General features: G+C 48.3%; 1 protein-coding gene across 4 annotated transcripts in view; it reads right to left on the bottom strand.

Annotated features, from left to right (window-relative positions):
* Positions 1 to 12768, bottom strand: part of VRK3 (VRK serine/threonine kinase 3) — a 48771-nt gene that overhangs the window by 33752 nt on the left and 2251 nt on the right. For all 4 annotated transcript variants that reach the window (XM_003814357.7, XM_003814358.6, XM_055103367.2 and 1 more), the window contains exons 2-3: positions 10121 to 10183; positions 5549 to 5688 (exon numbers count right to left, since the gene is read on the bottom strand). In XM_003814357.7, coding sequence (XP_003814405.3) covers positions 5549 to 5687 — 139 coding nt within the window. In that variant the 5' untranslated portion in view covers position 5688; positions 10121 to 10183. The remainder of the gene's footprint in view (positions 1 to 5548; positions 5689 to 10120; positions 10184 to 12768) is intronic.

Raw genomic sequence — 12768 nt, forward strand, 5'->3', positions numbered from 1 at the left:
TCATTATACTTTCAATTTGTTATTTTATTTATTTAAATGTATTAAGCACGCTTGGTAAACATTCTCATCTATTAATTCTAAGGTCTGTGGTCTTGGCAGGTCTGATTCTGCAGTTTGTTGTTTCGGCTGACTCTCAGGCTAGCTTATTTCCTGGTGTCTTTGTAAATCAACAGAGACTGGTACTCATGATCCTTGGACGTTGACCTGTGGTAATTCCCTGATGTTTGTCTTTAAAGGATGTTTTCCAAGAGAAGATTTGTTTATATCAGGCAGGGAGTGGTACCCACATCTCACCACTTTAAGTTAAATGTTCAGCTTGCATTTTGGGGGACCACACAGATCAGTGTGAATTCTGGCCCCAAACAGGTGAGAATGTGAATTCTTGGTTAGAACTCTCAAAGAAGGCTGGGCGTGGTGGCTCATGCCTGTAATCCCAGCACTTTGGGAGGCCAGGGCGGGTGGATTGCCTGAGGTCAGGAGTTTGAGGCCAGCCTGTCCAACATGGTGAAACCCCGTCTCTACTAAAAATATAAGAATTAGCTGGGTGTGGTGGCAGGTGCCTGTAAACCCAGCTACTTGAGAAGCTGAGGCAGGAGAATCGCTTGAACACGGGAGGTGGAGGTTGCAGTGAGCCAAGATTACACCACTGCACTCTAGCCTGGATGACAGAGTGAGACTGTCTCAAAACAAAAACAAAAACAAAAAAGGGAATTCTCAAAGAAGACATTCCTCCTTTATTTACCCACCACCAAGGCTGACAAATGTCTCCACCAATTTTCTGTGGAACAATTGCTTTTGCTGTAGTTCACCCACTGAGGAGCCCCAGATTTAAGAGGAAGTTTCCAATTACAACTCCTGTACTGCTAAGGCCCTAAGCTTTGTCTCCTGCACCCCAATAAAACACAGGCTCAAGGCCATCAGCAAACAGCCCCAGGACAAATAACACCTATGTAACACTTGCTTAGCCCTGTGGTCTCTGTTTTCCTGTTGTTTCTCATCTCCATGGACTCCCCTTACTTTCCTACAACTTAGCTCTATATTTTAAAAGGACATTTTAATGTTTTATTCCACATATTTGGGCACACTGAACTATAAGGAGTTTTTATTATCATCTGGTCTGCCATATTGCTAAAAACAAATGTCCTTTCTTTTTAGTTGACACTGACTAACTCAGCCAGCATGGTTGGTCCCTGGGCTACTGGAATGGCCTCCTAACTGGTTTCCATGCCTCGAATCCATTTTCCACACAGAGAAGCCACAGAAATCTTTCCAAAATGCAAAGCCTATTGTGTTGCCTACTTGGTAGAAGCTCTTCCGCAGCTCTCCACGTCACCAACAGTTAAAACCAAACTCCCTCCCATGGTCCTGCCTGTCTTCCCCCAGGCGGAAATGTTCCTCACTCCTCCAGCGTGTCTGGCTCCCCTCGCCTCACCTCTGCTCCCCATACCATGTCCCAGTGGCTGGAACACATGTGCCAACTCCCACCTTGCTCATTCTTTTTTTTTTTTTTGAGACGGAGTTTTGCTCTTGTTGCCCAGGCTGGAGTGCAATGGCGCAATCTTGGCTCACCGCAACCTCTCCCTTCTGGGTTCAAGCGATTTTCCTGCCTCAGCCTCCCAAGTAGCTGGGATTACAGGCATGCACCACCACGCCCAGCTAATTTTGTATTTTTAGCAGACACAGGGTTTCTTCATGTTGGTTAGGCTGGTCTCAAAACTCCCGACCTCAGGTGATCAGGCTGCCTCAGCCTCCCAAAGTGCTGGGATTACATTCGTGAGCCACTGTGCCTGGCCCATTCTTCTTCATCCCTAGCTCAGCTCAAACTTTACCCACTTAGGGAGGTTTTCCCTGATTCCCTGAAAAACATGTTCCCTTATATATGTTCCAGGGTCCATTCAGTTCCCCTCTGTTATCATGCAACCTGCTGATAATCATTTATTCAATGTCTGTTGTCTTACTGAGAGACCAGAAACCAGGGCTGTCTCATTTCTTACTATAATCCTCGGGACAAATACAGCACCTCAGCACATGGCAGGTTACCCATACATATTTGCCATCTGATGACTGAGGGAGTGAATAATGAACTGGGCTCTAGGTTAGCATTAGGAAAGGCAGGGGTTGGGTTAAGAACTGACTCTGGCCGGGTGCAGTGGCTCATGCCTGTAATCCCAACACTTTGGGAGGCCAGGAGTTTAAGACTAGCCTGGCCAACATGGGGAAAGCCGGTCTCTACTAAAAATACAAAAATTAGCCAGGTGTGGTGGTGCGCGGCTGTAATACCAGCTACTACGGAGGCTGAGGCAGGAAAATCGCTTGAACCTGGGAGGCAGAGGTTGCAGTGAGCCGAGATCGTGCCACTGCACTCTAGCCTGGGCGACAGAGCAAGACTCTGTCTTAAAAAAACAAAGGCCGGGCGCGGTGGCTCACACCTATAATCCCAGCACTTTGGGAGGCTGAGGCGGGCAGATCACGAGGTCAGGAGATCGAGACCATCCTGGCTAACACGGTGAAACCCCGCCTCTACTAAAATTACAAAAAAATAGCCGGGCGTGGTGGTGGGCGACTGTAGTCCCAGCTACTCGGGAGGCTAAGGCAGGAGGATGGAGAGAACCCGGGAGGTGGAGCTTGCAGTGAGCCAAGATCGCGTCACTGCACTCCAGCCTGGGCGACAGAGCGAGACTCCATCTCAAAAACAAAACAAAACAAAACAAACACTCTGACTCTCAAGTTGGGCCAAGGCAAACGCTGTTCACATTTGCCTGGAACTGTGGAGATGAAGAAGTCAACTTGAGACCTCAAGGCAGTAAGCATGGGAACAAAAGCCATATGCTAAGGATGGCTCAATGCAAAGACAGAGGAGCCTGGGTCCCTTAGGGCATCATGGGGACACCATCCCAATACGCACTGTCCCCTTTTAGTAAGAAAAATATTGCTCTACATACTTGCCAGTGAAAGAAAAGAAGAAATAAACCTAATCATTTGTTTAAACCCTTGTCATAGCATTTTCTGTTATCTGCAGCTAAACACACTCCCAAATGATAAAATGAATGTCACTTGACTCCCCGCCATGTATGCTGACTGCCTTCTGCACAACTGTCCGATGGATAAACCTTATTTGATTTACCAATATAGTATCTGGGCTTGGGCCTTCCAGTGAGCAAGACCTACTACTGATATTTAATTAATTCATTCAACCAGTCAGTAAGATTTCTCAGCACCCAATACCATGCCAGGCACAGACCCAGGTGCTGGGCAAACAGCAGGTTACAAAACCACAATCAACACAGGTTACAGAAACACAAAAAGTTTCTGTCCTTATGGAGCTTACAGAAGAAGCAATATAAGCAAAATAATGTATTTAATAGGGTTGAGACAAGTACTAAAAAGAAATACACAGCAAGGAAGGGGGACAGGATCATTGCATAGAGGGAAGATGCAACTTTAATTAGTAGTGGCAGGGAAAGTGTCTCTGAGAAAGTAACAATTGAATAAATATCTGAAGGCATGGCTGGGCGCAGTGGCTCATGACTGTAATCCCAACACTTTGGGGGGCTGAGGCAGGTAGATCACCTGAGGCCAGGAGTTCAAGACCAGCCTGGCCAACGTAGTGAAACCCCATCTCTACTGAAAATATAAAAATCACCCGGGCATGGTGGTAGATACCTGTAATCCCAACTACTCGGGAGACTGAGGCACAAGAATCACTTGAACTCGGGAGGCGGAGATTGCAGTGAGCTGAGATTGGGGCCACTGCACTCCAGCCTGGGTGATAGAGCGAGACTCTGTTTAAAAAAAAACAAAGCTGGGCGTGGTGGCTCACGTCTGTAATCCCAGTACTTTGGGAGGCCGAGGCAGATGGATCATTTGAGGTCAGGAATTTGAGACCAGCCGGCCAACATGGTGAAACCCTGTCTCTACTAAAAATACAAAAAATCAACCGGGCGTGGTGGCAGGCGCCTGTAATCCCAGCTATTTGGGAGGCTGAGGCAGGAGAATTGCTTGAACCTGGGAGACGGAGGTTGCAGTGAGCCGAGATGTTGCAGTGAGCCAAGATTGCGCCACTGCACCCCAGCCTGGGCGACAGAGCAAGACTCAGTCTCAAAAACAAAAACAACAAAAAACAAAACCTGAAGGCAGTGAAAGAGTGGGGCATGCAGGCCCATAAGGGAAGAGGCGTCCAGGAGGGAGTGGCAAGCGCACAGGCTGAGGCCCAGGCGTGCTGAGGTGTGGAGGGGCAGCCAGGAGGCCAGTGTGGCTGGAATAGCAGGAGGGTCGGGAGGTGGGGTCTGAGGGGAAATGGGGACCTGGTCCCTTCACCTCACTTGGGAAAGTATGAGCAGAGGAATGATGGGCTCTGACCGTATTCACAGGATCTCTCTGGCGGCTGCGTGAAGACGACTACAGGGACAAGAGAGGGGAGCAGAGGGCAAGAAGGCTTCTGCATGAGAGGTGAGGACCAGGGATGTGGGAGGTGCGGAGAAGGAAGTGGGCTGATACTGCACTGATTGTAAAGAGGGAGCCAACAAGATTTGCTGAAGGGGTGGGTGTGTCACGGGGTGCGAGACAAAGAGAACTCAAGGATGATCCCCAGGGTCCGGCCTGGGAAACTGGATGAATGGAGTGCTATTCATGGCAATGGGGAAGTCTAGGGCAGGCGGCAGGAACACCAGGAGCTCAGGTGAAGGCATGTTCAGACTAAGATGTGACCAGGACATCCAACACAGGCTGAGCATCCCAAATCCGGAAATCTGAAATGCAAAATGCTCCAAAATCTGAAACTTTGAGTGTCAACAGGATGCTCAAGGGAAATTTCACTGGACTACTGTGGGTTTCAGATTTTTTTTTTTTTTTGACATCGAGTCTCACTCTGTTGCCCAGGCTGCAGTGCAGTGGTGCAATCTCGGCTCACTGCGACCTCCGCCTCCTGGGTTCAAGCAATTCTCCTGCCTCAGACTCCCAAGTAGGTGGGATTACAGGCATGCGCCACTATGCCCAGCTAATTTTTGTATTTTTAGTAGAGATGGGATTTCAGGATGTTGGCCAGGCTGGTCTTGAACTCCTGACCTCAAGTGCTCTGCCTGCCTCAGCCTCCCAAAGTGCTAGGATTACAGGCATGAGCCACTGTGCCCGGCCAGATTTCAGATTTTTGAATCAGGATGCTCAACCAGTAAGTATAATGCAAATATCCCAAAATCTGAAAAAATCAAAAATCAGAACACTTCCAGTCCTCATCATTTCGGATAAGGGATACTCAACCTGCAGGTGCCAAGCTGGCAGGCTGCACATATATCTCCTCCAAGCAGGGGAGTCCAGGCTGGCTGGAGATAGAAATGAAGGAGATGTTAACATGGAGACAGTGTTCAAAGCCATGAGGCCAATAAGAGGCCAAGAGACTGACAGTAGACAGAGGGGTCCAGTCCTGAGGCCTGGGCTTCTCCAGTGTCAGGACAGGGTCAGGCAGGCTGCAAAGGCATCCTCCCTCCGCAGACACACACGTGCATGCACCTCATTCCCACCGCAGAAACAGGCTCAATGCTCTGGTTCTTACCTTGGAAGGATGACACACGTGGACTGACAAAGGTCTGGGACCCTACATGCTCCTCTACAGGCAAAGAATTTCCACAGTAGGGGCAGAATTTGAATGCTGCTTGGATACTTTTGCCACAGTCTGGACAGAAGGAGATCATGCTACAAAACAGAATGAACAAACACAAAGTGAAACGGGCCAGCTGAAGGTCAGTGGAAGTATTGTTGAACTGCTCTTAATCACAGGGTGAGTGGCAGGAGGCACAACCAGGGTCTTCAACTGTTTGTGATGTTCACTTCTTAAAACATGCAATGGGAATGGGAGTGACAGTCAATGTTCCCCAAATATCGATATGCTCCCCTATACTTCCCAGGTTCCCTTGCAGCAAGGTAGAGGCCACATGACTAATTCTGGCCAATGGGGTGTGAGTAGAGTCATCTCATGGCCGAGGCAGTTAGGAGTCAGAATACCTCCTCTGCCTCCCCCTCCACCTGCAGGGATGGCCCTGGAGGCCATGGCTCCCAACTGACATAGCAAGATGAAGGAGGGCTGCCTGGTCCACACTGGAACCTCATGATCAACAAATACACTTCTGCTGTATTGAGCCACCAAGATTTCAGGGTTTATTTGTCATGGCAGCACAGCCTATTCTATCCTGACTAATTTAGTAGAATGATGAGTGTTCACTAAATTCCTCTCTATGCTTTCCATCTCTCTGAGCTAATTCCTGATACTTTTTAAAAGTCCAAATTACATACTGAGACTATGACAAATGAGGATATAGAAGAGTTTTAAGCCAGTTAAGTGAAGAAGGGAAATTAACAAGGATGAAGTACAACAGGCAGTTTGTATTGCCCTTCATTGTGGCAGTGCTATTTGTAAGGAGCATCTAACAAAGAGCAGCAATACGCCGGGTGCGGTGGCTCAAGCATCTAACAAAGAGCAGCAATACGCCGGGTGCGGTGGCTCAAGCCTGTAATCCCAGCGCTTTGGGAGGCCATCACAGGCAGATCACCTGAGGCTGGGAGTTTGAGACCAGTCTGTCCAACATGGTGAAACCCTGTCTATACTAAAAATACAAAAAAAAATTAGCTAGGTGTGGTGGCATGCACCTGTAATCCCAGCTACTCAGGAGGCTGAGGCAGGAAAGTTGCTTGAACCCAGGAGGTGGAGGTTGCAGTGAACCAAGATCATGCCATTGCACTCCAGCCTGGACAACAAGAGTGAAAACTCCGTCTCAAATAAACAAAACAAACAGCAGCAACAAAAAAAGGCCATTTATTTGTTCTTATAGTCTCAGGTTTAGTGTACATTAGCAATTAAAAGTGAAACTATTGGCCGGACACGGTGGCTCATGCCTGTAATCCCAGCACTTTGGAAGGTCGAGGTGGGCGGATCACCTGAGGTCAGGAGTCCAAGACCAACCTGACCAACATGGAGAAAACCCGTCTCTACCAAAAATATAAAATTAGCCAGGCGTGGTGGTGCATGCCTGTAATCCCAGCTACTCGGGAGGCTGAGGCAGGAGAATCACTTGAACCCGGGAGGCGGAGGTTGCGGTGAGCCGAGATCTCGCCATCACACTCCAGCCTGGGTAACAAGAGTGAAACTCCGCCTCAAAAAAAAAAAAAAAAAAAAAAAAAGTGAAACTATTGAAATAGAAGTTAATATAAACATGGGCTTGTGATTTAATTTCACCTTGAAAGAGAATATTCATTTTTAAATTTTTTTAGAGATAGGGTCTCACTCTGTCACCAGGGAGGAATGCAGTGGCATAATCATGGCTCACTGCAGCCTCAAACTCCTGGGCTCAAGCAATCTTCCCAGGTAGCTGGAACTATAGGTGTGTGCCACCACAACTGACTAATTTTTTAAGTTTTTTTTTTTTAGAGACGGGGTCTCACTATGTTGCCCAGGCTGGTCTGGAACTCCTGGCCTCCAGCAATCCTCCGGCCTCAGCCTCCCAAAGTGCTGGGATTGTAGGCATGAGCTACCATCCTGGCTGCAAGAGACCATTCTGATCAAACCCTTTTCCTTTATTCACTGTAAAGGCTGGCTTCTGTTGCAAATGCAAACAGTGGAGTCCTTAAAATCACAGGTTTGGCCCCAGGCTGCCAGATTTCAATCCCAGATCCGCTACATGCTGGGCAAGCTACTTAACCTCTCTGTGTCACAGTCCACCACTGTAAAATGGGGCTTCTCCCAGCTCCTATCTGATAGAATGGTCGATGAGGTCTAAATGAATACATTTATATGAGGTGCTGAGAACAGGGCCTGGCCCATAGAAAGCCTTTTATGTTAGTGCTTGCTGTGACCATATCATGCCTTGTACCCAAGTTACTATATTCCAGTCATTAATATTTCTATTCTTCCCTTTCTTCTTTGATAGGAAGTTCTGAGCTCCTCAGGCCTATTTCCTCTAGGTACTGACTTTTGAAATTCTAGAGCTTGTCCTTAAAAACCACAGGCCATCCCATCAGCTGGTGAAAGAAATCTCAGCCACATGAGGAGAGAAGGGGTCCTGGATTCCTCTTCCTCAGGCTGCAGAAGAGCAGAAACACTCTGTGGCATAAATCTGCCCTTCTGTTTTTTCAAACAAAGGAGTCATGTAAGACATCTGGACTGCAAAGGCTGTTGGTCAAGTATCTTTTACTCTCTAGAAAGCCAGTCATTCTAACTTAAGTTAGCCAGACTAACTTAGTGATTTGTTGTCCTGCTAATAATATGTAAAATAACATCTCTTTCTCAAAGGCATAAATACTGGTGAGCATTTTTGTGAAGCTAGAGGTCTCACTGCCTCTTCCCTCTCTGCCAGGCAAACCTGGGTGTTGACACTGGTGTCACAAGACCAAATTGCCTAGATGTACCCAATAAATATATATACCTACTATGTACCCAGGTAAATTAAAAATTAAAAAAAAGGCCGGGCGCGGTGGCTCATGCCTGTAATCCCAGCACTTTGGGAGGCCAAGGCGGGCGGATCACGAGGTCAGGAGATCGAGACCATCTTGGCTAACACGGTGAAACCCCATCTCTACTAAAAATACAAAAAATTAGCTGGGCGCGGTGGCGGGCGCCTGTAATCCCAGCTACTCAGGAGGCTTAGGCAGGAGAATGGCATGAACCCGGGAGGCGGAGCTTGCAGTGAGCCGAGATAGCGCCACTGCAGTCCGGCCTGGGAGAAAGAGCGAGACTCCGTCTCTTAAAAAAAAAAAAAAAAAAAAAAAAAAAAAAATTAAACAAAAATTTTTTCTTTTCTGAGACGGAGTCTCGCTCTGTCACCCACGCTGGAGTGCAGTGGCGCGATCTCGGCTCACTGCAACCTCCGCCTCTCGGGTTCAAGCGATTCTCCTGCCTCAGTCTCCCGAGTAACTAGGATTACAGGCGTGGGCCACCATGCCTGGCTAATTAAAAATATATGTATTTTTAAACTGCATAGAGGCTGGTGCCCAGAAAGTTGTATTAGCGAGAAATAATGTGTGATTGTGTTAAACCACTAAGATTTAGAAGTTGCTTGTTACTGAAGCCTAGCCTAGCCAGACTGTATACTTTTTTATTTTTTAGCAACAGGGTCCCACCCTGTCACTCAGGCTGGAGTGCAATGGCATGATCATGGCTCACTGCAGCCTCGAGCTCTTGGGCTCAAGCCATCCTCTCACCTCAGTCTCCCAAGTATCTGGGACTACAGGCATGTGCCACCATGCCTGGCCTTTTTTTTTTTTTTTTTACTTTTTGTAGAGATGGGGTCTTGCTATGTTGCCCTGGTCTCGAACTCCTGAGCTCAAGCTCAATCTTCCTGCCTTGGCCTCCCAAAGTGCTGGGATTACAGGTGTGGGCCACCATGCCTGGTCTAGACTTCTTATGTGAACAAAGGGTTTGTTTAGAAATCTGTGATGGTTTTATTTATTTATTTTGAGACAGAGTTTCACTCTGTCACCCAGGCTGGAGTGCAGTGGCACGATCTTGGCTCACTGCAACCTCCGTCTCCTAGGTTCAAGTGATTTTCCTGTCAGTGTCCCATGTAGCTGGGACTACAGGTATGCGCTACCACACCCAGCTAATTTTTTTTTTTTTTTTTTGAGATGGACTTTTGCTCTTGTTGCCCAGGCTGGAGTGTAGTGGTGCAATCTCGGCTCACTGCAACCTCTGCCACCCAGGTTCAAGCAATTCTCCTGCCTCAGCATCCTGAGTAGCTGGGACTACAGGTAGGCGCCACCACACCTAGCTAATTTTTATATTTTTAGTAGAGATGGGGTTTCACCATGTTGGCCAGGCTGGTCTCGAACTCCTGACCTCAAGTGATCCACCTGCCTCAGCCTCCCAAAGTGCTGGAATTATAGGCGTGAGCCTCCACACCTGGCAGAAATCTGTGATGGTTTTACACGGCTTCATGTTAATTTCCCCAGATGCTGGCTGCCCTCCAATAAAGATGCGTCCAGGATGCAGCAAGTGCCTAACCAGGTGAGCCCTGCCATACCCACGACAACATTCCTTCTGGGAGTAAAGCTGGCCAGCAGCAACCCAGAAGAGACAAGCAGGAGCCAGCTGCTGGTGGGAAAAAGGTCTTGAGAGGCTGTGCCCAAGGGATAATACCTTTATGAGGTCACGGTCTGGCCCTTGGATTTACTGGGTTGGAAACTCCATCTTGACAGCGACCTGTAAGTGAACAAAAGTGGAGAGGCTGACTTATGCTTTCACATAGAAATGAAAGATAATGGCTAATGTTTACTGAGCACTGGCCATGTCACCAGCATGTGCCAAATCCATTCGTTTATTCATTTACTCTATAACTATTCACCAAGTTTCCTGTTTATGCCAGCCACTGGGGAAACAGCAGCAAAGGAAACAACACAGTCCCTGTCTTCAGGATGCGCACGTTCTGGTGGGGGAAGAGACACTAACAAACAAATGAGCAAGGAACTGCTGAACAGGTCAGATGGAGAAAGGGCTATGGAGGACAATAAAGTACCATAGAAGAAAACAGGATGCCACAGAGGTTGGTGGGTCACTATTCACACAGGGTGGCCAAGGAGGGCCTTGCCCAGAGGGAGGCATCTGAGCAGAGACCCAAAGGAAACCAGGGAGCGAGCTGTCAATATATGGGAAGGAGTCCTCAGGCAGACAACTTTCTATGCATTATCCTGTTTAGTCTATACAACAGCCCAGGACGCAGGTTCCAGAATTATCACCACTTCATAGGAGAGTGTGGCATTTGTATTTTCCAAAGCAGGTCACATGACTATTTCTGGGCCTGTGTGCTCTTTGGAACCTTGTAACCCCTCCTCCCAGGAGTCAGGGTCTCTGTTCCTCCTGCTTTGGATCTCGGCAGAGCTGTGACTGCTCCTACCAATAGAGGACAGGCAGCAGTAAGGCCATGAGAGTTCCCAGGCTGGGTCATAAAAAACAACTTGCACCTGGCTGGCTCGCTCAGGATGCTCACCCATGGAAGCCAGTTTCCACGGCATGAGGCAGCCTAAAGTAGCCCAGGCAGAGAAACCACATGGAGAGGCTCAGGTGGAGAGGAACTGAGGCCCCTGGCCAACAGCCAGCATCAGCTGCTGGGTGAGTGGGCAAGTCCTCAGACCACTTAAACCCCAGCCTTCAAGTCTTCCTGCTAAGGCACAGGCACTGGGGAGCAGAAACAGGCCACCCCACTGTGCTCACTCTGAATTCCTGGCCCATAGGATCCATGGGCACAAGAAATGGTGGTTCTACACCAGTGAATTGTGGGACGATTTGTTCTCTAGACATAGTAACCAGAACAGGGAGTCCCTGCTGCACAGAGAGGTCAAGTCACTCACTTAAGACGGTTCTCATTTCATGACAGTTCAGTATGTGCAGACCACTGTGCTAAGTTCTCGGCAGGTATTATCTACAGAACCTTCCCAATCACCCTTTTCAAGGTAAGAATGATTTCCCCTTTGGGGAGATGAGAAGCAGAGGCTCAGAGAGCAAATGACTTGCCCAGGGCCACAAACCTCTTAAGCGGCGAGCCAGACACATGATTTTGTTTAATCTTTCCCTCCACTCTATGAGGTAGGGATGATTATCCCATCTTTGAAACCTACAAAATGATGCTCAAAGGGTGACAATTCTCCTTCCCCCAGACCTGACTCCACTCACCTAGAAAACAGTGGGGACGCAGCTGAAATCCAGAACCCAAAAGCCCATGTTCTTCACCTGGTGCCGATTTATACAACGAAAACGCAAAACCAGACTGGGTTCTTGGGGCAGCAGGTCAGAACATTCTTGTAGATTTAAATCTGGAAGCTGATGTTGGGTGTGGAACCACGGCAAGAGAGTCTTTTAACCATGTGCCACCCCCGGTTCTGAAACCGTCACCAGCCTGGTCTAGGCCACCATCTCTCCCTTGTGCTACTGCAGCAGCCTCCTAACTAGACTTTCGGCTTCTACGCTTGTCCCTACAATCTATTTTCAACCCAGTAGCTAGACGCATCCACTTAAAATCTAAGTCAGACCCTGTCTGTGTCCCTGCCCTGGCCCATATGGTGGGTCGGACATGGTGGCTCACGCCTGTGATCCCAGCACTTTGGGAGGCTGAGGTGGGCGGATCACGTGAGGTTAGGAGTTCCAGACCAGCCTGGACAACATGGTGAAACCCTGTCTCTACTAAAAAAGTACAAAAAAAAAAAAATCAGCCGGGCGTGGTGGCGGGCGCCTGTAATCCCAGCTACTTGGGAGGCTGAGGCACAAGAGTCGCTTGAACCTGGGAGGCAGAGGTTGCAATGAGCCAAGATTGCACCGCTGCACTCCAGCCTGGGCGACAGAGCAAGACTCAGTCTCATAAATAAACAAATAAATAAATAAAATGTAAGTCAGACCCTGTCCCTCCTCTACTCAAAACCGTATGGTGGATTTCATTTTAGACAGAATAAATGCTGAAATTCCTACCATGGCCCAGGAGCCCCCTGTATGATCTGCCACTTCCCTGTTCCCTCTCTGACCTCTCCCACCATCTCCCCTTGCTCATGCTGAGTCAGCCACGCTGGCTTCGGTGCTTTTCCCCAATCGTGACAAGAACGTTTCTTCCCCAAGACCTTTGCACCTGCTCTCCCATCTGCCTGGAACGCTGTCCCCCCAAGAGTGCACACAGTTCACTTCCTCATCACATTCTTTAGCTCTCTGTTCAAATGTCACCTTCTCAGAGACCTTCTTGGACACGATTTTATTGTGTTTTTTCTTTTCTTTTTTTTGAGATGGAGTTTGGCTCTTTTCGCCCA

The sequence above is a fragment of the Pan paniscus genome, chromosome 20 (assembly GCF_029289425.2).
Source record: "Pan paniscus chromosome 20, NHGRI_mPanPan1-v2.0_pri, whole genome shotgun sequence".
In the NCBI taxonomy this organism is placed as follows: domain Eukaryota; kingdom Metazoa; phylum Chordata; class Mammalia; order Primates; family Hominidae; genus Pan; species Pan paniscus.